Below are 26,912 nucleotides of genomic sequence, written 5' to 3'. Positions count from 1 at the left end.
TCATTATGCACCTGGGAAACATAAAGTAAAGAGTTTCCCTGACTTAGGAATGTCTTGCCTGCTTGAATGGTGTGTGTCATGTATTTACTTACGTATGCAAAACACGCCTATTTTATTACATGCTTATGCTGCAATAATGAAAATTATTCCTGCCTGTGACTGTAGGCAGGTTGGCATATTACAAAGTGATTACATTCTTTTCCTGTTTCCCATCTCCCACCCAAAAATTAGGCGTTGATCCTGTAATAGGTTCTATTCAGGTAAATGGGTCTGCCTGCAGGCATTGGTTTGCAGAATCAGGGGTGTTTAGTTTCTTAAACACTGCTGCAGGATGGCTCCTTATATTAAAAAGCACTGACAGCAAAAATAAAATCTAAAATCCTTTTTCCTTTGGGCGGGGTCCCCTCTTCTGGAAATTACTTGGCCATCTGAGATTGGACTTTTGAAAGATCTATGTTCAGTTTTCTGTTAAAAACATTAAGATGATGACATAAGTGAAGGTCTGGATGAAATATGACTTTAACAGTTAAACATATCCACTTACAGATTTGACAGCATGGTATGCAGAGGTCTTCTGATCAAGCAGCAGTTCACCGGATGCAGAAAAATAGCTCTGATCAGTGTGTGACCTTGAAAAGTGGTCATGGATCTTCCTCTGCCAGACTGACTGAAAGAGAACAGAGAAGTTCTGTTTTCCCAGTATAAGCTGTTGCTTATCTGGAAGACATAACTGAAAGTAGGGTTTTTTGCTGTTCTCAAATAATTGCAGTTCTCGGAATTTTACACACATGGGAATCGCTTATAAAAGTGAGCAGCTCTCTCCTCAAGGACTAGCATTTGAAAGATCTCAGTGATAGCAAGTCCCTTCCTTGAGGGCCAGAGCTCTATGTCTGTTTGATCAGCTTGTACTTCAAGGTAGATGACACCTATCCTTACATCACTTTTGAGTTTTTACTTACTTTTCCTGTTCACAGTTCTGAGTGTCAGATTTGAGTCTAGCTTTGTGGCATTTCAATGTATATTAAACCCAAAGCTTCTTTATACAATGCCAGATTAAAAGAAATGTTCAAAACCGAATAATGAAAATGTTAGGTTATCCCTCCACTGCTTTTCAGTGAGGCTAAAAATGTAGGATAATTAATTTTTAGAAATTGCAGAAGAGTAAAACTTTGTTTACCCGTTTAAAAAAAAAAAAAAAAAAGTCACAGTTTAATGAATGAGGCAACTCTGTCATGAAGTCTTTATCATGGTCACTGAAGTTTAGGTTTCTGCCTGACCTCTGCAAATAGATGGGAAACACCTCTGCTCAAACACTGTGGCAGAAAACGAAGACTCAGGAAAGCAGAATGTTTGTCATTTAAGCTAAAGTCGAAGGGCTGAGATAAAAGATTAAGCAATGCTTTTCACAGCTGAGGTATAAATGTGTGTGTTCAATGTGAGGATGTCCTTTCAAGCCTGTTCTACCTACCACATTGAACACTGTTGCCTCTGGGTATTTGAACACTAGACAACAGGCTGGAGGGATCATAAGTTTCTCTTTTTTGTGCGAATTGAGAAGGTTTTAGTAAAAATTGAATTTGATATGTAAAAAACCAACTGTTTAATATCATTCCTGAGGAATATTAGCTCTACAGTGTTTGGTTCAGTGACATCCTGTCCTGCTTCCAAGTGTCAGCCAATCCACGTTACTTTACTCTTTTATCAATATGCTGTTCAAAGAAAAGTTTGCCCTTGGCAGACATTTGAAAGACTCCAGACATTTTCACGTATTTTTCAAAACTTGAATAGTTTTCTGGGTGTTTGTGTTCTAGGGGTGATTCTTTTCGATGTCTGCTATGAAATTTTACATAAAATGACTTTGCAATGCAAATTTTTTTTTTTTTCATCCACAGATGAAATCATGCATCAGGATATCAATCCCCTCTATGCTGCAGATATTCAGGACCAGTTAAAGAAACAATTTGCTTACCTGTCAGGTAAGACTACGGTGTTCCCTTCTACAGACGTTGCTCAGGTGTATGGTTGGGCCTGTTGTGCTCTCATAGTTTTCTGAGGTCTTGTATAAGAGAAATTCATATTTTATGAGCAACTCAAAATGCGGTCTACCAAGACTTGTTATTCAAGGATTTATGAAAGCAAGTTGTTTTTTTTTTTTTTTTTTAAAAAGAAGTATAATAGCACTTTAATATTATAGTTCATTTTCCAGTATCCAGGATAATGGGATGGAATTGAGGGTAGCATAAAAGAATAAATGGGGGAAAATAAATAAGGAAGGCTGGTGAAGGGTCTAAAGAACAGGCCTTATGAGGAGTGGCTGAGGGAACTGGGACTGTTTAGCTTAGAGGAGGCTGAGGGGAGACCTTATTGCTCTCTACAACTACCTGAAAGGAGGTTGTAGTGAGGTGGGTGTTGGTCTCTTCCCCCACGTAGTTAGCGATAGGACGAGAGGAAACGGGCTTAAGCTGCGCCACGGGAGGTTTAGGTTGGAAATTAGGAAAAATTTCTTCACAGAAAGGGTGGTCAAGCATTGGAACAGGCTGCCCAGAGAGGTGGTGGAGTCACCATCCCTGGAAGTGTTCAAAAAACGGGTAGATGTGGCACTTTGGGACATGGTTTAGTCTAGTCTACCCTTGATTGGTTTAGAGTGGACTTGGTAGTGTAGGTTAATGGTTGGACTGGATGATCTTAAAGGTCTTTTCCAACCTAAACCATTCTATGATTCTGTGATGAGTCCGGTACAGGAACATGTAGTCTCCTGTAGTCAGTGCACAGGGAGCTGTAGGTACTTACCCTGAACTCCCCAGTGCTTGGAGCTGAGACAGGGCTCAAACGCTGATCTAGAGCTCTCAGAGCTAACTGAGCCCTTGCTGAGAGTTCAAGAGTGCAGTGTGGATGCATTGGTGGTTGCTGTGGTCTTGCAGTCCTCCTCGGCCCACAGGCTACGCTGCCACTGGCTGTGCTGTCAGGTTCGATACTGAAGCCCAAGCTGACACCTTGGACTTGACCAAAGCAGTGTCTGAGTGAGCACTACAGTACCATGTTCCCCCAGAGCCTCAGTGGGAGGGGTCAGGCATGTGTAGCGCTGAGTTCTGGATGGGGTTTTCAGTGTCGTATCACCACCTGCCTTTTGCAAAGGAACCTCCTTTTAGGCGCTAAGCCATCTCTAAAAGCAGCACAGCCATGTTCACACAGCGCAGTGTCTTTGATGCCCCTGGATAACCTGTGCCAGGTAGGTGATGGGGGCCTATGTTTATGTGCCATGCATGTGTCGGTTGCTGGGCTTGGTCCATCTTGATGCTGGAACCACGTCTGGCTGCTAATGGGTAAAGGAAGATAGTGCCTTTGCTCACTGATCAGGCCATGTGGCAGGTGTCTGATAAGCTTCTGAGTTTGTTTTCCTGCCCTCTTGCCTGTAAAGCTCTTGCAGGTGTGCAGCAGCGAACTTGATGGAGTTACTGCCCTGCCCTCCCTTCAGTACATGGAGAGGGAGAGCATCAGTGGCTTTGCAGAGCTGCCCTGCCTCCTTCAGCATAAAGGACATTTACCTCTCTAGGCTGAAGATGGGCTTTATGACTGTTCCTTCTTCCTTTGAAATCCCTCCCTGCATCAGATCAAGAGACATGGGGGAATGAAGCAATGTACTGCTTTGCTTGGTAGGAGCTCATTGAATCTTGTTGTACTCGTAATTAACCATTAGTTATGATTTATTCCTGCCATACAAGCTAAACTAAGTGTGGGTCTGCAGTAGTGACTGTGTTTTCTGTGGGGTGGTGGTAGCACTTGGAAATAGGATTATTTTGTTTATGAAGCTGGCTGTTCATGCTCCATTTAAGATGATGGTGTTTAAGCTACAGTTCTTTTCTGGCAGGTTTGTTTTTTGGTGGGTTGTTTTTTTTTTTTTTTTTTACTTTCCAAGCTCTTCCTTCTTATCCAGAGGCAGAAAATGGTTCATAATAGTGTTATGCAAGAATCAGCCTATCTAGGAAACTCTAAGTAGGGTTTACATTATGCCCCTCTGAAGTGAGGAAGAAAACTGGTGACTACAGTAGAATAAAATCTCATTGAGTTCAACTGGAGATTGTTCACATCTTAAGATTGTTGAGTTCCCGCAGCCACAGGCATCTTCAGCACTCATTACATCCACTGTCCAGTGGAGCTTAGTAAGAGCAGCCGTTCCTCATTCTATTTTCTTCTATTTATTCACCCTTATGTCTATTAGAAGTCTTTTTGTTTTAGTTTTGCTTGCCTGAAGTAGTAGGACAGCTGCATTACTGTGGACTGTGACTATATACTCTGTTGTATTTTACTATTCTTGGGCAATTTGACTATTAGGAATTTTCATTTCACTACGGACTTCAATTCTTTTATCCTAATATTCTCCTGCAGAACACTGATGGTTAATTTTCTGTGCTGTACCAAATAGTGATGTTAGGGGTTCTGTGAACAAAGGAACAGAGCTAATATTTTGATACTCTATTTATGTACAATTTGTTCATTCTCACAGTCGTGCTTATGAGTGGCTTTGCTAGAATGCCACGTAAGACATTCGCAGTGTGTGTGAAGGAGACTTTTTTGCTTATTACTAAGTTGTCTTGGAACTAGAATCTTGGGACATGGCATAAAACTCAGTAAAATGAAAGTCCATAGATTATGAATACTTTTGGTAGATAGCATCTTTGCAGGTATGGTGAATTGCGTAATTATAGAATGCTTTGGGTTGGAAGGGACCTTTAGAGATCATCTAGCCCAACCCCCCTGCAGTGAGCAGGGACAGCTTTAACCAGATCAGGTTGCTCACAGCCCCGTCCAACCTGGCCTTGAATGTTGCCAGGGATGGGGCCTCCACTGCCTCTCTAGGCAACCTGTTCCAGAGCTTCACCACCCTCATTGTAAACAATTTCTTCCTTATATCCAGTCTAAATCTGTCCTCCTTTAGTTTAAAACCATTATTCCTTGTCCTGTCACAACAGGCCTTGCTAAAAAGATTGTCCCCATCTTTCCTATAGGCCCCCTTTAAGTACTGAAAGGCCGCAATAAGCTCTCCCTGCAGCCTTCTCTTCTCCAGGCTGAACAACCCCAACTCTCTCAGCCTGGCCTCGTAGGAGAGGTGTTTCAGCCCTCAGGTCATTTTGGTGGCCCTCCTCTGGAGCCGCTTCTTGTGCTGAGGGCCCCAGAGCTGGACACAGCACTCCAGGTGGGGTCTCCCCAGAGCAGAGCAGAGGGGCAGAATCACCTCCCTCGACCTGCTGGCCACGCTGCTTTTGATGCAGCCCAGGATACGGTTGGCTTTCTGGGCTGTAAGTGTAATGTCTTAGATGCATTTTACTTTTTAGGTTTTGTCTTTTTAACAGCAATGCAACATATACTTGAGAATCGCTTTAGTTTCTCTAACAGGATGTAGCTAGGTCTCGTGGGACGCTTGCTTGAATAGTGAATGAAACCTAGTCTGCTTCTGTGGCTAAAGGCTGTAGCTACTTTCTGTGTTTTGGTATAAATCGGGGTCACTTCTTTCTCTTGCTCTCTTCCTCTGCAGGTACAAAGCAATTAGTGTCCCTCAATCCGCTCGATTATAATGGAAATGCTACAGGGACATCCAAATTAGGCTTGAAATGAAATAAAATATAGCAAACACTTAGATTAATGCTTCAGTTTTTCATTAAATGCAGCAAAGTGCAATGAGATCAAGGTACTAGTTACTCCTACACATGCTGAAGGCTCTTGCTCAGCAGTGAGTATGCAGTCGTGTGCTCAGCTTAAATCTAATGAAAGGACAAGCTGTGGATGAGGTTTTCCATCAGTCATTCACATAACAAGTTTATAAACCCTGAAGTTAATATTTTACGTCAGGCCCAGCTGTTTACTTTTTGCCTTGGAGTTTTTTGTTTCTGTGGAACAAGGTCCTTATCTTTGCAAGAATTGTCATTACTCTTTTTTGTTGTTACTAGGCTGTATTAAACATGCTCTCTAGATGGTTCACTGTTTCACGTGCTTTACTTTTTTCTTCCTTTAGTTAGTATTTGTGCAACCACTTTTCTTCTGCATTGTAAAGGGTCTTCTACCTTTTTTTTTTTTTAGTCTTCACGAAAGACATTGCAAGGTCCATTTAAAAGTATCTGGAAAATGTATTCCTTACAGTGTCTCATTCATATTTTATATTTTCTTTCATAAGTATTTTCTTTTCTCTTTCCTTGATTGGAAGGTTGCTGTGTGACTTTCATGCCCAACTTTGCAACTATCTGTCATTGCTGTATGCAGGTACGTTAAAATAAATGTAGATGAACAGAAGCGTACAGACAGGTGTGTATGTTTATATGCATCTTAAATCGTACAAGCTGCATGATGTGCAAATGAGACTTTTGGCCACCACAAGTACTGAACCAATTATTTCAGCTCACTTTCCTTTGAATGCCTCTTTATTCATTGAACAACTTCAAACAAAGTACTTCCATTAAAGGAAATAGAAATACAAGTTCATGCTACTTGCATTTTTGCCTATCAATTCATAGTTGTCTTCTCTGCAGTTGAAAAATTTAGCATTAGTACTAGCTTTCAAAATGCTTATATCTTTGGCCTTTTAAATTATCATTCTAAATAATAACCTTCTCCTCGTCCTCTGTAACTATTTCCTTGGCTGTGCTCTTGTTCTCCTCTGTGGACATGACCTGAAAATACCTCACTGGTTAAACCGTTCCTTTTGAAGTATCCACAGGTGCTGAGTCTGTTTGTAAAATTGTGTTTGAGAGCTTCTGAGTGGATCCTGTACCACATACATTGCATCAGTTATTTTAAAATATCAACAATTTTTGTTGCTGATATAACATGTTCAAAGTTTGTGTATTGACAGTGGAAGGTGTATTACTTAGCAGTTTGTCTTGCACAGGTGTAGCCTTAACTGCTGTTTTATATTCACTGTGCTAAACCTACTGCCTGTAGAGATTAAAAAAAAAAAAAAAATAGTAGTAGTAAAGAGAAAGGAAAAACATGAATCCTTGGTGAGAGATGGCCAGTTCAAATACATTCACCTACAAATTTAGTTATTGCAGTCTGATTTCTAAGCCAGTATACTTGCTGTTGACCAGCGTGGGCAAAATGCAGCTTGTGAAGTTATACAAGTAAAACTTCTCTCATTTGAAGGAAAGAATATTTTAATAAATTCCTCTTGATTCTGTTTCCTTTGCAAAGGATATGCAATGAAGCTCTTATCCACTACCTCATTGAAGTCTACACGTAATTTCAAATACTGAGTACTCCAGTTAAGTATATTATGCAAGTAGAAAGGAGAAATTCTTTATCAGAAACATACAAACGTAATAGCTGAACCACCACAACAGTAAAGCAAAATCAGTAGTAAGCCCTTGTCTTTCACACAAGGACCTCACTTTTGACATGACTGCAAACAAATTACTTTCACTTAAGCTAGGTCTTTTGAACCAGAGTTGTAGATCTGAGCTGTTTAACAATGATGGTGCTCTTGAATCTTGTGTGTGCATATTGATCAACATACAGATCATATTTTTTTCTTACAGGCCCAATACCATTTCATTTGCATTATAGATTCAAGCCAGACGACCTACCTTTTTGCTCCATCATCATCTAATTATATCCAACTACCTTGCTTCCTTTTTGTGGGGTTGGGCAGAGTGCTTTTGAGAATACCTTTTCTTATGCAAACAGGAGCAGAATAACTAGGAAAACGTTACAGAATAATCTGCTCTTCTTTCCTGAAAGTCTGAGCAACCTCCTTTGCTGCTCCCCAGTTTTGCTGGCCGTACCAAAAAAACTAGCATGTCTTTCCCAGGGCTGTGGGTAATTACACTTTTCTCTATGTCTGTGTGCATGCGCACGTGTTACGTTTTTTAGCAGCTGCACAATTCATAGTTTTTGTAATTTTCCCTGTCAATGCCATTTTAAATTGAAAAGAATATTAATTATTTCTCATTTGAGATTTGGTTTTAGATACCAAATCATCAGTACGCCTTTTGATTAGAATTTGTGTAAAACAGGGTTGCAGTTTCCTTGGCTTGGCACTTCTCTATCACCCTACCTGCTTAACAAAAAAAAAAAAAGAAAACAAACCCAAAAAGGATTGCAGCTGTGATGGAAAAAGTTAGATGTAGTAGAGTATGAAGAATAAATGCTAAATTACCTAGGCTTAAAGTAAACTTTACCAGTCTCATCTCACAGTAGCACAGCTATTTTTCCAAGGATCATTTTTCCACTTATTTCATACACAAGGTTATGATGCTCTGGGTCCACATAATTTTAACGGTTGGTGCTATTGTTTAAATAATTGTATACAAAAGTTAGGAACATGAAGTGCTATTTCCTAAGCACAGTGAGGTCATTTTGCTACCTAACCTGTGGAGCTAATGCAATTCAACATGTTTTTAAAACGCATATTTTTCCAAAATGCAGGGCTGTCGCTGTTGTAAAAACTGGCCTTAGACCAAGGCATGTAGATCTATTTAGAAGAGCTCCACTTAACTGGAGGTTTACTAGAATTGTAGAGGTTTATCCACTGAAAATTCCCATTTTAGAAAGGTAATTTGTGTTTTCTTTGGTATCAAATCTGTTAAACAAGTTTCAGCTGAATAGGTTGCCAAAGTCAGTTATAAATGAGGTAATAACAAAGTTTTCCTTTGATGAAGGCTCACGGAAGTAGGGTGGAAATAGATCTACTTCATTTAAAGTGGTGGTGTGGTTTATTTTTTTATTAATTGCTGACATATGCTTCAGTGCTCTTTACTTCTATGGTGTTTCCATTTTTAGAGTGACAAGTAATAACCCTCTCACTTGGAGAATGTTCCTTACAGATGCATGTTATGAGACAAGTTTCAAGTAATTCTTGGGAATCGTTTTGGGTAAAATGTGTGCGGACTGATTGCACCCGCTTAAGGACTGATGCATTCTCTTCTGCTCTTTGCAATAAACAAAAACTGAAGCTGGCACTCAAGTGGCATTTGTTTAATATTTCAAAAAGAAATAATACTGAATGTTTTTCAACATTTTCATAGAATCACAGAATGGTTTGGGTTGGAAGGAACCTTTACAGATCATCTGGTCCAACCCCCCTGTCATGGGTAAGGACATCTTTCACTAGACCAGGTTGCTAAAAGCCCCATCCAACCTTACCTTTGCATAGTCACAACAGTGTTTATATTTTTTAACAAAAACAAGGGGGGTTAATATCCTTTCAGAATTAAAAAAAACCAACGAAACACTAAGATCAGACTAAGAAAATCTTCTCAGTGCTCTCAAGAGATAGTTGGTTGTCTTAGGAACACATAAAACTATTGAATTCCAATTGTATAGGTCAGTCCATCCCTGCTTAAGCCTAGAAATAGGTGAGTGGGCTTGTATGTGCCATTGTGGATAGAGCTTGCCCAGCAAATAAGTTTAGGCTGTTCCATAGCCGTGGCTGAAAATTTCAGGACTGTGAGCTAGAAGGGAAGGAGAAAGAGGTGATTTTCCAGTGGTTATGACTGAGGTAATTAGACACAGTCAGTCTACCAACAGACCTGAATTTATTAAAATACTACAGTTAAGTCACTACTTTTTTGATGGTGATTAAAATTCCAGTCGCTCGTTCTAAAAATTACTCTGTACAAATTGAATTATTGTCATGAGTTGTAGCACTCATAGAGTTCATCTAATTTTTCATGTCCTTTTTTTGTAATTGGGTGTATATAATTCTGAGATGCTGGGAAGTTATTATATGAATTGGTTTTAATAAGATGTTTACACTTTTGCCTTAAACCTGTGTTTCAAGAAGATGAGAGAAGTAAAATTGTTCACTTTGTCACTTGAATGCATTCTCTCTCACTAAAAACAAAACCAACAGCAACAAAACCCAACCTAGCTTCCTAAACTTCCCCTTTTATCTCCTCCCCCTAAATTCTGTGGCTTGATTTGCTTCTGGGAGAAGGGAAGAAAATCACATTTTACACAGCTAATTTAGGAATAAACTGTGTAATGCTGCTTTTGCAGAGGTGAAGCAAGAAAAAGTGATAGAAAAGCAAGAATAAAGGAAGAAATCTTTCCTTGCTGCATCAGGTTCATTATGAAATGAAGAACACTTTAAAAAGTGAACCCACCTACTGCTTTTACTGTTATTTAATACAAACACAATTTATGTGTAGGATTTTTACTTTTTTATATTTCCCATGCCCGTTTTGTAGCTTGCTGTGACAAACACTCATTTGTAAGTAGTGACTGCTTCACTAGAGCGGCCCATCTCCCATTGACAGCCATGTATTTAAAGTTGCAATATAGAAAGCAGCTTCTATAGGTCAGTAATGTTAAAGTTGAAATTTTACAGAATTTATTATGTATAACACTTGAGGTCACCCTGCCCCAAACTCTTTTCAGTGGCGAGGTCCTAATAAGGAAAAGCAGTTGAGCAGCATTTGAAGGTATATGTGTGCTTAAGTGTCCCAGCAGGAAAATACTGGAGAAAAAGATAATCAGTGAACAACGATCATCTAACAGCATGTGGCAGGACAGAGTCATCTCCACCCAAGATAACCATGGATGACTGTACTAAAAACTGAAAATTAATAGGCAATGTCAAGGCGGGATGGCTCTATTTGCCCTTGACAATTGGTGGTGGTCTGGGAATTTCCTGAAGGTCATAGTCAGGGCTTCTGCTTTTAGGACATGTACTGCAAGCCTATTGTTGTTATTCTTTTGTTTCATATGTCCTATTTATAGAAATTAAGTAAAACAAAGCAAGTAATCAACAGGGATACAGCAAATAATGTATAGTTGTACCTAAAAATAGATATTCTGGAGAGAGCAGAACACCTCGTGAGCAACAGAAATAATCATTAACATGCTTGAAAAATGTTTTAATGAGAGGGGAAAATGCGTTGGTCCCGAGAGCCTGGGTGGAACAAAAAAATGATAAAATCAAAATTGGTCTTAACTTACATTTGTGTTGTGAACATTTATATAGCTAAAATTAACTCCTTTGACTTAACATTGCTGCGTTTGGATGTGTTGTAAAGGTTATGTTTGCAAACTTGTGGTATTTGCATAATAGTTGCATTTTGTTGTTGTTGTTTAAATGCTGTCAGAGCACATTGTTTTCTGATGTAGTTTGATTTCAAGAGTTACACAGTCATTGCACCATATTGCCTGTAAGCTGGTAGAGTGAAGTCAGATTCACCACAAATTAACATAAGGATACTATTTCAGCTCTTCTAGTTACATGCGGTTTTGGAGGGAAATGGTGGTTTCTTTTATCAAATGAATCTGAGCTCAAATATTTCTCTTCTTTTTCTGGTGAGGTTAGATGTAAAGGCACTTGAAGTGGGTAATAGCACACTATAATTTTCACAAATCACTGCTGCTGTCATGATCAGACAGTGTTGTTAATACAGTTTACAGCTGGTTTCTGCACAGTTGTCAGATTTCAGGGCTGGAAAATATACCCTTATTATTTTGCCGCAGTTTTTCTTCTCTTTTTGAACTGTCAAGCAAAGATAACTTTCCAGCAATGTGTCCCTGCCACCCCCCAGCTGTTAACTTCATGCAGGTGCTAAGGCTCAACAAGTCCTTTGTCCAGCCTATCTGTATGAAAGCATATTTGCATAAGACAGGAAACATTAACATTAAAAAAAAATTACATTTTGTATATAAAAATGTGTGTGAAGCACATGAAAAAGTGTTGCATTTGTGAATTCTACCCAGCAGTGTAAATGCCAGAAAAGATACAGATAGTATCTAGCTCAGCAGCAGCCATACTGCAGCGTAGGTGTTCGGCTCTGCTTTACCTTTTGTAGGTAATTTGAGAAGTTGAACAGGAAATCTTATCTGAAATACCTTCCCCCATTTCTTTTAATGTTCTGCCACTTCTTTTAGACTGTCCTGGAAGCAGAACAGTTAACTGAAGGGGTGGGGGTTGTTGTAGGAATGAATTCAAACTGGTAAGAAGGTTGAATTCAGTTCAAGATGGAGATTCACCTACTTAATTTTGAATTAACTTTTTTTTCCCCCCTAAATCAGTTCATTTCTTTCTCCAAATTGTTTATATTTACATAGTTGACATTTATCAAAAGAAAGATGCACTGCCACCTGGTGTCAAAACTATGTTCACATGAGGAAAGACACTTGTACGGAAAAAATCTAATGTGGTGTAACAAGTTCCTTCCTATAAAACTTCCTAAGTTCTGAAAAAGAGACTAGACTGTTCAGAATAAACAGTGTCCATGCTGACAAGCCCTGCACCAAAAAAAAAAGGAAGAAACACAGTAGTTTCATTACTGGGAAATTGGAGGCTAGGTAAAGGGACTTGCATGTAAACGCTTGTTTCTTTTTTAGGTGGAAGAGGGGGAGATGGATGCCCTGTTATCACCTTTCCAGACTATCCAGCTTTCAGTGAGATCCCCGAGAAGGAGTTCCAGAACGTCCTGACCTACCTGACGAGCATCCCAAGGTGGGCACCTGTCTAGGAGAAAATACCCTTTTATCTGCTAAGTAATTTTTCACAGTCACTGACGTGATGGTGTAAAGGTCAGGCTTGGTATTTAGTTAAAGAAAAGGAAAATGCAGTTTATAGTGCAGTGTCAATGAGTGTTGATTAGTGACAGCTGCATAATGTAGTTGTTAGATGAGTTGTATAGTGTTATTTATATTTCATCAGAAAACTACTTCCTAGTATCTATGGATGCTGATTCTGTGATGGACGTTGTCCTTCTTGTTTCTTTGCTATATCTTAGAATGCAATGTTCTGTGTTTTAACTGAAAACACGTATGATTTTGGCAGAACATGCTAATTTCTGGATGCTACTCAAGATGGCTCTCAGTGTGAGGGAATACTCCATAGTTACATACAGAGGTTTGTCCTAACCACTTGTGCTCTGTTTCCCTGGCTCAGCTGAATATACAGTCTTCGCAGCACTTCCAAAACTTCAACTGAGGGTGCTAAGCAGGCCCAGCAATTAATCCTGGTTCTCTTAGAGGGCACAGTAGTGTTATCGATGGGTTGCTCAATAAAAATTGTGGTTTTGTTTGAAGATCTGTTAGGGAATTAAACAGTGGGGTTCAAGATCCTGCTGGAGGTGAGGAAGGCAAGTAGCAGAGTAGGGTACAGACCTTAGACTTCAAGAGAACAGACTTTGGGCTTATTCAGGGAACTGGTAGGTGGGATTCAATGGAAAGCAACTCTGAAGAGTAAATCGGCTGAGGAAAGCTGGCAAGTTTTTAAAGACATCATCCTCCAAGCACAGGAATGGTACATCCTGGAAAATGAGTAGACATAACAGGAGGCTTAACTGGCTGAACAGGGGGCTTGTGACTGAGCCGCAGTACAAAGACAGCATATAGGAAGTGAACACTGGGACAGGAGTATAGAAACATTGCCCAAACATGTAGGGATGATTTCAGGAAAGTCAAAGCACACCTGGAGCTGAAGGACAAGGGGCAAGGGACATCAATAAAACTTCTGTTGCTTTAGCACTGCAGGAATAAACAAGGAAAGTGTAGACTTGTGTTGAATGGGCTGGGTAAATTAGTAGCAGCCAACACAGATGAGTCTGAGTCACTTGAATTCTTTGCTTCAGTCTTCTCTGACAGTATCTCCCAGGCCTATGTGTTTAGAGAGAGGGTTCAAGGAGGAGAATGACTAGTGACCCATGAGGATCAAGTCAAAGATCTCTTGAGAAATCTTGACCCAAATCTAGTCTTTGGGATAAGATGAACTACATCGAGAGTGGTGAGGAGGCTGGCCAGTGTGATAGTGAGGCTGCTCTCCATCATCTTTGAAAGGTTTTTGAGATCAGAGAGGGACCATGATGACTGGAGAAAGACAAATACATTGCATTCATCTTCAGAAAGAGCAAGAATAATGATCTGGAGCGCTACAGGCTGGTCAACCTCCCTTTGGTCTGTGAGAAAATTATGGAGTGAGTTCTCTTAAAACATGCTTATTAGCACAAGAAAGAGAGATGATGGGGAGTAGCCAGCATGGATTGAACGACAATGAACTGTGCTTGACCAATGTATTTCTGTGATGAAATTACTGGATGCATGAATGAGGGGAAGCTGTGCATGTCTTTTACCTCACCTTGAGCAAGACTTTTAAGTGTCTTCCCCAGCACCCTTGTATCCACTTTGTGTTGTTAGGTCTTGACAGATGGGCTGCTGGCTGGGTGAGAAACTGCTTCAGTCATCAAGCTCAAAGAGTAGTGGTTAATTGCTCATGTTCTACCTGCAGAGAGAGAGTTCCTTAGGGAACCCAATGTATCTGTGTTGCCTGACATCCTTGGCAAGGATCTGGAGAAGGAGATGGAGTTGTACCCTCATCAAGTTTGTGGCTGAGAAACTAGTCAACCAGTCAATACACTTGAGGGAAGGCCTGCCATTCAGAGAAACCTAGATGGGCAGGAGGAATAGGCTGACAGGAACCTCATGAAATTCAGCGATAACAAATGCCAAGTTGTGCGATTGGGATGACTAACCCCCTGCAAGAGTGCAGGCTGGGAACTAATTGGCTCCTGAAGAGGACGTGGGGGCCCAGGTGGGCAGCAGGCTAAACGTGAGCCAGCAGGATGCCCTGGCAGCAGTGAAGGCTGGCGACCCTGGGGCTGCACCAGCAGGAGCATGGCCCAGAGTGGGTGACAGCAGGGGTCCCCTGGCTGGCTCTCTCCAGACCCCACCTGCAGTGTGGGCCCAGCTCTGAGCTACAATAGGGTGAGGGCTCAAAAACTGGAGTGAGTCCAGCAGGGCCCCCATAATGGTCAGGGCTGGAGCTGATGTGCAAGGAGGGGCTACAGGAGCGGGGCTTGCTCTGTCAGGGAGGCAAAGCTGTGGGGGCCCAACAGCCACCCTTCCCACTGATGGGAGGGCAGTGGGGAGATGGCAACAGGCTCCTCACAGAGGGGGGTGGTGGGGAGAAAGAGGCCTGATGTGGGAATGGGAACAGAGAGGTTCTGACCTGGATATAAGGAAAAAATATTGTTGCTGGGAGGGTAATGAAGCCTTGAGAAAGGCTGCCAAGAGAGGCTATTGAGTCTCTGTCCCTGGAGGTTTTCAAGACCTGGCCATAGAAAGACCTGAACAACCTGGTCTGAATTTGGAGTTGACCATGGTTTGAGCAGGAGGTTGGACTAGAAGCCTCCTGAGATTCCTTCAAACACGAATGATGGTATAAATCAAGGGATCTCCTTTATGTCTTTGTCAAATTGGGCTATATGGCTCTCCCAGATTAAAATCTCTTAGAAACACAGGTTACATAATACTGATTAAATGTTAGTCTGAAGCTGTATTTCACATTCTTTTCACTGACAGCATTCAGTGCAACTCAGCACGGACCATGCTCGATTCACGTTTGGAGCGAATTGTGGCAGATCTCCTTCATGCATGTGTGTGCTTTTGTTTACTGTACGTGCATGCAGAGAAACAGTGTTCTTCTTGTAAAGGGTTTGCTATTAATTATTTCGTAGGACCTACTCCCTGTGAGGGAATACTGGTTATATGCAGCACAATACTGTAAGCTGCACTCCTGGTTGTACTTGTTAACCCCTAGTTTATCAGAGAGAAGGGCTGTGAAGCTGACAGCCACCTTCATTTTCTTTGTTTATCCCTGTGTTGGTTAAACTGTGTGGTGCTAAGCCTCCCTTGATAGTATCTTTCTTGAATACTGTTATTACAAATAATTATGTACTAAATTCACATCTGCTCCTCCTTTTGAAAGTCCTTGGTGGTGTGCTTCATGGTGGCCCACTGAACTTCCGCAGAGAGTGGGGTTTGTGTGAGAAATTCTGATCAGAACAAACAGCATCTGCTGCAGGGGGGAGGACTGAGTGCATCCCAGAGCATCAGTTTGGCAGGAGCACGTTTTTACTAATTAAAAGTCTGGGAGTAGGTTTTCTGGAGGTTTTTCTGTTTGTTTCCCCTACCTTCCAACAATTATTCTATGTATATTGAGCCATCAGTGGCCATTCCTTAAGTCTGGCTGGTCTTGTAGGATTTTCTTGTTTCTTTAATTTCTGATTCTTTAGAAAGAGATCACTGTTCTGAGTAAATGAAGGAGATAGCCCAGCTGGCTAGATATGAAGAGTAAGGTATTAACTAGTGTGAATAAAACAATATTTTAGGTATTAGGGTGATAACTTTCAATTTCAAACTTGTAAAAATAATGCCACTGTTAAGATACTGATAAAACTGGGACATTTTTGTGCCTGAGAATTGCTATATTCTCAAAGGGCCGAAGACATCCCTGACATCTTCACTAGCAGTGTTATGAGCTTATTGTGTAAAATTTTGTTTATGAGCTGTTATGCAGGTTCATAGGAATAACAAACTGCAGGAATGCCACTAGCTGGATGTCAGCATACATGCCCTTATGAAATACGTCTTGCTAATGGTAAATTATTGACTGCCTATACCCCAAAGATGGGCAGTATTATAGTTTTCCTTGAATTGTGATATTTCTAGTGCCGTTAAAGGTGTCATAAAGTAGGATTTTTGCTGTCAGCTTAGTTTTCAAGGGCTAAAATTTCAGACTGTTTTGGATGCTTTGGAAACTGCTTTTGAGGGGAGTGGAGCAGTTAGTTATTCATTTACTTAAGTTTATTAAAGAGGCCTAAGGAGTACAGATTTACAGGAAGGATAAAAAGGCAGCCCCTGGCTCTTATGCGTGGACTGCCCTCCAGATTAGCGTCGTTTACCCTATGAAATACGTAACTGTGTCTTTCAGCTGTTCTGACTGACTAAGCGGAAATGGACTTTTCTATGAAAAGTCCTGTAGAGCATGGACATGTCTGGAGCCACAACAGTTCCTCAGAAAACTACTTGTGCTGCTTGGCCCCGTACGAGATTCCTGGTCACAACAAAGGGCTGGCAGCAATAACTCAAAACTCATTGTCTGACTGCCTGCAGTCGCATGTTAAGGGAAATGATATTTCATGGGAATGACAGTGAGGAGCTACTAAGAGCCTCATAAGACAGGACCCTTCTGTGCTCTGCAGTAGAGTTCACCCAATGAAATATTCACTGGTATAGTAAATCTTAGCAGTGGCATCAGGTTTTCAGGATTTGTTCCCAAGTAAAAGTAGTAGTCTTGGTAATAAGACTAGCTTAGGACTTTGTTGAAAGAGAAAAACTGAAACCTCTTAACCTAGCTTTATTACTGCCTCTAATTTTATAGCTAGACACGACCTTGTCCCCTCTTACTGTATTCTTGTTCTATACTATCTAAACACTGGGTTTCACAAGCTTTTTCTGTGTAAACTTCTCTTGTCTTTTTAATAGTGAACTTTAATCATGAAGAGTTAAATGTCTCATGGGGCACCTTGCGTTTAGGAATGGAACTATTACAACTTGTGTGTTGACAACTTAGATGACCATGGAGTAGCATAGTGCAAATAGCAGATCTATCAGCATGTGCTTAGATGTGTAAATGCCTGATATATGAGGATATCAAGAAAGGAGACAGTGGAAAGGGAATACCTCATCTCAATTTAAGATATTCGGTGAACTCTGGTGCAACTGTATATCATTAAGCAGAGAGCTGAACCATCTTCAGGTGGGTGTTGTTAACATTGCAAGGTAAATTCATGTTCTATAGAGAGCTGGATAAAACACAATGTCTAATGTGTGGTTTGTACTAATCTCAAAATATTCAGTACAGGGTTGTTGACATGGTGTGTGACAAAAGTCATGTACCATGTGTACTTAAAGATCACTGCTGTATCAGGAAAAAATGAGGGATTAAGGATGAGTACTATAGACAATGGAAAATTATAGCTAATGCTTTTGTAACTACTGTTTTGGTAATGAGATGTATTGTAAAGGTATAAGTGTAATTCTTCTGAAACAGATTTTTCCTTTTAGCAGCTAGTAATTTTTTTATTATTATTATTGAAGTACAAAATACAGTTTTATTAAAAAGGTGGGGATTCTCTTACTGAGAAAGATTTTGCTTAGGTGGGGTGATTTTTTGTTTTATACACACAGTACACAAGATGAAAGAAGGAGAATCCACAGCAGTATGTGATATATTTAAGGCAATGTTTTCTAGGGAGGGTATTTTAACTAAAAAGTTGAATTGGTACAAGTACTTAACATATAAGAACTGATCCACAGGAATTAATAGTTCTTATTGATAGTGTTGCTGAATAAAGTCGTATCTCTAGATAAGTGTCTGTAAGAGGTGAGCACTGTAAATTCAACTGGGTTTCAGCAGAGGACAGTGAGCCAAGTCTTGTATCTGTTTGAGATGCTTTAAGGACATTTTATAAATCTATGTAGCTTAGTCTGATTCTCCTTCTGCAGAGAAGAATGTCTCCTAACACTGGGTGAGTCCTTTGGGGATTGCTGCTGAGCTGGATAGGAAGAGGAGGTAATGCAGAACAAGGTTGTCTCACCTCTTAGCTGAGTAAAAAACTGATAACCTCCATACAGTGTCCATCATTCTTATTGCAAAGTGGAAGAGACACCTGCGGGATGTATCTTTTACATCCCATATATACAAAGGGTGGAGGAAGAATATTCCATTCAGGTTTACAATAGGCTCCTGAAATAGCTGCCTAATGTACCCTTAAGAAGTCATTTCAGGGCATTCAGTATTATCTTCTTTTTTCCTCTGTTTTGAAAGTATTTTTTACCTCTTTCTAGTTATCCTACTAAATAGACTTTTAAGATTTGCGATGTACCCTGAAGGCAAGTGTTATTCATACCTACTTCTATCCATCACAGCTGTCACTCTAAACATATTTTAAGCGTGTACACATTCTTGGAATATAAATTTACCAAATGTAGGGTGTAGCATGAGAACTTGGTCCAAAATAAATTAATAGATAATTGCAGTGGGTAAAAAAAAAAAAAAAAAAGGGGGATTTTTCAACATATGGTTTTGCTTCTGGTTTATTAGCAGTTTCTACTGCAATCAAAAAACATATGCTGTACAAGAGAACAAAAGGATATAGTTTTAATGCATTTCTTCATTGCTCATATAGATTCTCCTTTGAACAAAGAAAGCAAGCTAAAATTCTTGTGGTCACAAGAGCTTGGAAAATTAGTATTTTATAAGTGTAACACTGAGTCTTAAATACCAAGTTCCTTTCAAGAGAAATAAAAATAGTGTAGATTAGAAAATTCAGAACAGGTTTTGATGGCCAGTTTGAGTCCCAACACTGCTGATTAATAGTACACAGGCCTTTTGTAGTTGTGTTCAGAAAGAGACTTGTACAGCTTCTCTTTGTAATGCCCGTCTGTCCTACTGCATGATTTTGAGCATATCTCAGGTTAACTTGTCGTGTTTGGCAATTTCCTGTTTTGAAAGCTGTCCCTGTCGGTTTCCTGCCCGGGAGAACGTCCCCTTCTTTGAGATCCTGATGGTTTACAAATGCTTGAACACCATGTGGCCTTCTAAGAAATCCTGTTGTTTGTGGTACCGTCTGGTGTTGGAAACTAGGGAGCCATCCTGTCAGAGTAATGAAACAGAACAAGGTGACCTCCAAAAGTGTTGACATCTGACAGTTTGAAAGCTCAGTTGTTAGGGTTTGCTAAGCTTCCGTTAGACTGTTCCTTGTTAACTACACCAGCTGCCCATCATTTGGGATAACACCGGGCTTACCTGGAAAACTGAAAAAGAAATGTCTGTGCTAAGCCTTCCAGCAGGTTCAGATCTGAGCAGACTTCACTAGCGTAGCTGCAGCAAAGCGTGATGGGGTGGATTTAGGTAAGGACCAGAAAAACATGCCACAGCACGGCATGGGTGTTAGCTCCAGAGCTAACAAACCTCAGCGCAAGGGACACTGCAGAGCATAGAGCTCGGGTCTGGCCAGTCTCCTCAGCATAGGTCAACCACTGCACTCTGGAAGCCGGAACAGCCATGTTGGGGTAATGCTGTGGTTTCAGCTGGTAAGTTCCTCAGGGTCCAGGCTGACCTTGCAAAGAGCCAGTGTGGGAGGGTAACCGCACGCGTTTCCTCATTTATCCACAAACTAAACAAGCAGCCCACCACTTGCTAAGAGTTAACCACTTTTGTTTTATAGAGTGCCAGGGATGAACGTCGTCACATATGGGTAAGAAGTGCCAAAAGCCAGGCACCCTGACAGTTCGCACTGACATGCTGAGCAACAGCTTTGCAACTTCAGTGTCTATTTCTGTCAGCTGTGTTTCATTTCCACACTCTCCTCTTTGTCGGGTTACAATCCAGGCTGAAGATGTGGACCCTGTACCCTGCTGTTACCTTGGCAGCCCCTCAAATTTCTCAGTGAGAACATCCTAGGACTTCCAGCAAAATCTGTCATGCTGTGTGTGCCGTTCCTTTCTGAGAGCACAGCTGCCAAACAGTTGTAAATGCCATATGTTCCTGTAAGCAGAAAGGAAATGTAAAGGCTTAGGTTTGAAGTAAGCATGTTGCATCTTAAAGTTAAGTGGCAGTCTGAAGCTTTTGTGTCAGATACATGGTTTGACAAGATTAGGTCAAAGCTCAACATGTTTCATAAGAGTCTGAATTTTTACTGGGTTTGGAACAATTTACATTTGTTTTGATGTCCACCTTGTGCATGTCTTAAACTTTTTTTAAAGCTCAGCTCTGTATAGGCAAAGCCTTTCTAGTCTCTAAATCCCACTTACACCTTCAGGGCTTAGAGGATTTGAATAGTATGCATGACACACGCTGTCCAGTGGTAAACTTCTTCTGCCAAGGAGGCAAAGTAAATTAAGCACTGTAAAATTGTGCAAGTTAATTACTAAAATGCTGGACCTCGTGCAGGAGCTTTCATTAGTCTAGTCTTAAGTTCAGAGTAATTACACCCTATTTAAGTATAAGCTCATCTTTCTAAAACACAGCACGCCAGATAAGGCTGTACCAGTACTTTGTGCAGTGGCATTAGTTGTTGCTGAAGTGTACTGGAAATATGTATAATTCCAATATCATAGTTCTGAATAGGTGTAAAAATGCTTTTATGGAGTCTGACTTAATAGTTCTAAAGCAAGGATTGTGTAGGCTTTCTGTTGCTCATATTTACTTAAGCTTAACCAACATGAAGCCTTTTGCCTTTATTGACCTATTTACCCTTAATTGTCCCTCAAGGATATTGTGACCTACTTCAGCCATCTGTAGTTAAGTCTAAATGAGTCCTCAAAGTTGTTGTCTTTCTTCAAACAGTCCTTCCAAGAGCAGCTCTGCATGACCTGAAGAGATTACACTGGGTTTTCCATTTAGAAAATTAAAACTCTTCTTTAAAAAAAAACAACTTACTTTAGTTAATTTCACACACTAAAAGAGGATCTGTTAAGCAATAAGTTTGTCTTTTAATGCTTATTTCTGTTACCTGCAGAAATGCATCAAAGCTGTTCTGATTTTAGTCTGTGGGGTAAGGCTTTCTAAGTTACCATAAAAAAAGGCTGATTGCTACCACAGAAAGGAAATCAGTGCATGTGGTACAAGCAGATGTCCAGGTCCAGGCAGATAATGATGCCCAGACACTTTAGTTCCCATTTTTAACACTGGCTACATTCCCTCAGCTTCTCCCCAACAGCATAAGCTTTCTGGAGCAGAAAGAATGTCAGCATATATGATGGAACCTAGCCAGCATTACTGTACTGCAGTCAGTCATGTTTGCTTGTTTATTGGCTTGAAAGTGGGAGAGAGACTGTTTTGAGGACCTAGAATAGCATATGAGATAAAGAGGAGCTATAGGAACCAGTCAAGGAAGATACTGATGCCCATATCTCTGAAGCTGAGTGAGGAGGGGAAAAAAAGGAATGTGACTGTGTGTGCTATATAAATCAGTGTAAATACTTAAAAATAAATCAGGCATGTACCAATACTGCTTTATTTGACTGAGGAACACAAGCTGGGCTTGAGACAGAAGTGCCTCAGGTAAACATGTTTGGATTCATATCACACAATTTCAAGAGACTTACTGCTGTGTAGGGTAAGAAGCTTTGGTTTTCTTTGAGACCAAGGCTTGAGACCAGCTCTCCTGGTCATCACCGAGTTGTCACTCACCTCATTGACAGTATGTCTCTGATAGTAGCCCATCTTCCTTGTGGGTTCTTGCTTTGCAGGCAGGTGCAGTAAGCTGCTGCTGTTGCAGTCCTGTGGTCACTGAAGGATTTTCAGATCAGGGAAAGAGCTGCATGTAACCACATGTGGTTTTCTGGGATACAGTCATTGTGAAGTTTGGATGAGAATTTCAAAGTTTTGCATTATTATCAGCCTCTTAGACAAAACTCTTTGAAGTTGCTTTCGTCATTTTTTTTTCCCCTGTTTATCTGGCTTCTAAGATCTCCTGTCATTGATACAATCTCATGTGCAATTACCTTGTCTATGCTTATAAAGTTTCAAAAAGCATTTTCATGTTGTTGCTCTTCCAGGCTGTATGATTCTGCTCCTCTCTTCTGCCTCATGAGCAAATTATAACCACTTGCCTGTCATGGTTTTTATTTATGCCACCTCACAACCCAACATTCATCTAAATTCTTCTTTGCCCACTTGCTGTGAGATCCTAAAATACCATTTTGTGTATCTGATGATTCCCCAATCCTGAGAAAATTTAAATACAGTATGCTCTCAGACATACCTGGGGCATGAGCTAATAACAGCTGAGACCAAAAGTAAGCAGAATAGGAAAGGGAAGAGATAAGGTTTTCATCAGTGGTACACTGGATAAGATTTAGGCAGAGTTAACTGGAATGTGGAGAAGGAATGGAAAAAAAAGTGCATAGTGGAGGGAGAGAAGTGCATCAAATTTCTTATCTGAACCTTGTCTAATGATGAAACTTTTACAGGTTCAGCTCCAACACGAAGGCTTGGGTTTTCTACATTTCCCATGCAGCTTCATCTGTTTCTCTGAAAGGAAGGCAGTAACTATCATAACCAAAGTAAAGAGAAGGTCCAAATGCTGTATTTCGAATGTGCATTTAAAAATCCATCTATTCACAGAATTCCAGTGTAGAATGAAAAAGATGGTAGAATAGTATGCATGTTGTTGTATTCATAGTGATTTAGTTGGGTGGGGTTTTTTTGGGGGGGGGGGGTGGGGGTGGTGAATTTTTATTTGCAAAATCAGATTTTAAACATAAGAATCAATGAGAAGTGATGCCTCCTTGCTTACAGGTTATGCTCCTACTGTGGGGTATCACATCAGCTGTGTTGGGTGAAATGCAGCTGTTACTGCCAGAAGCTTTATCTCTAAGTAATTTTACTTGGCATTCAGTGATTTTTGGAGAGACCACTAGAGGCTGCACTTGTACAGCAGCACTTCTGTCTCATTTTAAATTTCTTTTGCTGGAATTCCTTCTTTTTCCTGTATTTCTTCGTGACCAATGGTCAGCCTTAGTTTGAGTTCGGTAGGTTCTTCCTTCTGCAGTGAAAGTTCATTGAGCTGACTGTGAGAGGGCCCAATAATCAAATACAACAAATTCTTCTAGACCAATAGCCTTTTACTGAAACACAGTAAGGAGTAGATGGTAAGTTTTTATCCCTGATTCCAGAGATTTGGATGCAGAGAGATAGGTGCAGTGCAGTGACTTCCACACCACCAAGCACCTCAGGAAGCTTGAGGTGAGCCTCTTCCCTGGGTCTGTGCTCTATGGATGGTTTTCCAAGGAGATCAGAAGCAATGGACACGTTCTCCCAACTGCACTTCCTGCACTAGCTGACTTCTTCAGTGTTTTCAGCTGAAGAGATACAGGTTACAAAAATTAAAGACAAAACTATATTACTAACTCCATTTAAAATTATGCAGAAGTTGTTAATCATTGCATTCCCATTTTTGTCCCGTATGCAGTGCTGCATGCCAGAAATGGAGTGCACTCATCATTTCTGTTTTTTCTCATAAATGTTGCTGGAATAAGAACTAATATCTGATAGACCAGTTACACACCTCAACTGACAGTGATTCTTGCGGGAATCCGAACTGACCTGTCAGGCCCACAGTTTGAATCTGAGCCGGAATGTCACACTAGTTTGCTTGAGGGGCTCAGGAGGTCTGCTAGGTGTCCAAAGAGCTTCACCTGGGTGTTCATAAATGTTATATTCATAAATGTTACCCTTGTTAGGAACAATTCTGTTCTCAGATGTGTGCAATGTTCTTTGGCCTCAGTTAGTCATACATATACATCTGTGGCGGAATTTGGCACCAAATTGCTATTTTCTGTCTAACCAATTAAATGTCATGACAGGGCTATGCAATTGTACGCACAGCCATCTTTCGGGAATAGGTTTTGATTGTATTTATTTTCTTGGCAGATTGTTTCTTTGCCACTGGTGTCTCAATACCAATGCAAACTTCAAATTTTCTGTCATAAAAATGGAAAGTATCATTTTAAAGTTAGCTAATTTAGAGCAAGTGTAGTTAGTGGGAAGGTATTACTGTCCAGCTTTCAGAACACTTCCAATTTTGTCTTAGATGTGTAATCACTTTATGACTTGTACATTTACATTGCAAATCTGGGATATCATTTGTAACACTGGTGTTATAAACCTTTATAACTTTTTTTATTATTATTTTCCAGGCTATTCTTCAGTTGAATGCTTTTAAGTACTAGTGTAAGTGCAGGTTTCTAGAAAACACCCAAGTAAGATCTGAAATAGCAGCAGCGTTACAAAGCGGTATTCAGCTTAGATACTGTGTTAAAACCTACAGGCTCACTTAGCAGTTGAAACTAGAAAGTTCATTGTCCAATGTAGAGCTCAAATAATGCCTGGTTATTACTCTTTTTCAGTTCCTGCTATCTCTAAATTGATTTCATCAGGCGACTTCTACAGTGAGGCTGGTTATTATGGGCTATAAAAGCCTGCGATATCTAAAGCTTTCAAACTGGAGCTTCGTGAAGTGTGATATATCCTCTTATTTCCATCATTTACACAAGAAAGCAGAAGACCATTTTCTTCTCCTTAGAGAGTGTGGTTTCCAATGTTAAGAAGTCCTTAATCTTAATCTCACTTTGGATAGTGAGAAAGAAGCTGTCAACAGATCAAAATACTTAGACCAATCAAGTACAAAAATATTTTAAAATTAATAAGTAGAACGCCTTTTAAAATGAAGGGAACATGCCAAATATGATAATTTTTTTGTTCCTTTTTTAAAATAACCAGCTGGTGGATTTGTTTTGGAATTAAGTGGATACATTTGCCAGTTTTGAAACAAAATAGGCTTTATGATAAGGAGTAATCAAGAACTGTAAGAAAATGAAACTGCTGTAGGTCTAATTACTGCTTAGTGCCTGGGTATTAGATTTTGTTTAATGTTACAGTTGAACTTTTTGTCTTTGTCAAATTCATAAACCATTACATTCTTCTGCTCTGGGAAGAACTGCATCCTCTAGGACTTACCTAGTGAGCAAATAGAAGAAGTCTTGGTTATCCTACATAAAGGACACAAGGAGGGGAGATATGGGGCAAGGCTATGCCAGGTGAATTGTCCCTGCCCTTTTTCTTGCTGGGAAACCAGCATAAAACTGGTAATGTGAAATGTCACCATAGGTCTTAGCTGAATTATTTTCTTTCATAGTTGCTGTGCTGGAGATTTCTATCTTGATTTGTTAATACCATGTTCTTCACCATGTTATCTGGCTGTCTTCTAGAGCATATCAAGGCCACTAAGGGGATGGCTCTTCTCTGTTTTCATTCATTGCCAGGGTGTTAGTGGTTTCATTTGTTTAATGTATGAAACACTTACAATTAAGAAAGAGTTCTTGTCTCCCCCTCACCCCCCTGAGAAGTCATTCATAGCAGCAGCAGGAGAGATGGAGAAGTGGTCTTTAAAGTGGCTCAGGTTCAATCAGTTGAAATGCCTCCAAAAATGTAGGATGCAAAGTTTCTCTTGGGAAACAATAACCTCGCTAGTTAGTGCCTGGTTTCCAATAGCCTGTTCCTAAGCAAAGTAACAGAGAATGCTGTTCTTGATTACCCTAGCTTGTTTGCTGACGACTGAATGTAGGATGGCTTCTGACTTCAAAGAGTGATAGCTGCTGGAAGCATTTTTATCACTGGGGGCACACGGGAATGCTTGGTGTTCAAAGTGTTTGTTACCCCTGTGCTCAGGCTACTGGACTGTCTCCTTGTATATGCTGAACCTGTTTGAACTACAGTTTGTCTCTTCCTGCACTGGAGAAAAATTCTACCTTAGAGGTTTTTTGGGTTTTGGTTTTGTGGGTTTTTTTTCCTAAAGAGCTGGTCCACAGAACCCTTGTGGCATGCCCAAGCATAAAGCTAACTGCTGTATGGACAGGATGGGCAATACTATTCCTAAAATGGTCTGTCACTGTGTCTTGTATGTTTGTCCTATTGTGATACAGTAGTATGGCCGATGATGGGTGGATGGGCCAATTCCAGTCCTTCCTACATAGGCCTATGTGTTGCATGCCAAAAAAGGTCAGGATTTGTGAGCAGCCTGAGACCCTGCATCTCTTCAAGATGCACATTGGTGGTCAGTGATGAGCTACAGAGGGTGAGTAAGCTTGAAGAATGGGTGGTACTAGGGATCTAAAGGCTTCAGCTGCTTATAATGCAGATTGCTGCAGACATTGCCTTGGTGCTCTGCTCAATGCAGTAATTCTTGAGTGAATATTACTGAAGTCCTACTATGAAAATAGCTGTTCGGCTGTTGAGAGCAAGAATTTCTAGTCAGTTTTTATGTATACACAGAGGTATTCAAGGTAGGGAACAATCCTGAGTGTAATGTAAGCCAACTGTTTAATAATAAGGCTTTAAGATTGAAATTAACTTCTATTAAACTGGAGTTATTTAACCTAAAATACTGCACAGAATTTCAAACATACAAGAGCTTGAACATTATTGAGTCGCTTCAATGAACCTGAAGATTTGCTTTGTTTTGTTTGTAGTAGAGACCAATGTATGCAAGCAGTTTTCTTACAGCAGCGTAGAAGCAATAGGAACTTATTTGTGTAGCAGCTGTCACCACCCATACCTTGGAGAAATGCAAGGA

At 40.3% G+C, this 26,912-nt stretch overlaps 1 protein-coding gene across 1 annotated transcript in view; it reads left to right on the top strand.

Annotated features, from left to right (window-relative positions):
* The window catches only part of MCF2L (MCF.2 cell line derived transforming sequence like), a 168,088-nt gene that overhangs the window by 95,928 nt on the left and 45,248 nt on the right, over positions 1-26,912 (top strand). Inside the window, 2 exon segments of the mRNA XM_075711408.1 lie at positions 1,893-1,976; positions 12,322-12,436. Of these exon segments, the coding sequence (XP_075567523.1) occupies positions 1,893-1,976; positions 12,322-12,436 (199 nt within the window).

This window comes from Pelecanus crispus, chromosome 1 (genome assembly GCF_030463565.1).
Source record: "Pelecanus crispus isolate bPelCri1 chromosome 1, bPelCri1.pri, whole genome shotgun sequence".
Classification (NCBI taxonomy): Eukaryota; Metazoa; Chordata; class Aves; order Pelecaniformes; family Pelecanidae; genus Pelecanus; species Pelecanus crispus.
Note: the sequence above shows the minus strand (reverse complement) of the source record. Positions and strands in the feature narration are given on the sequence as shown.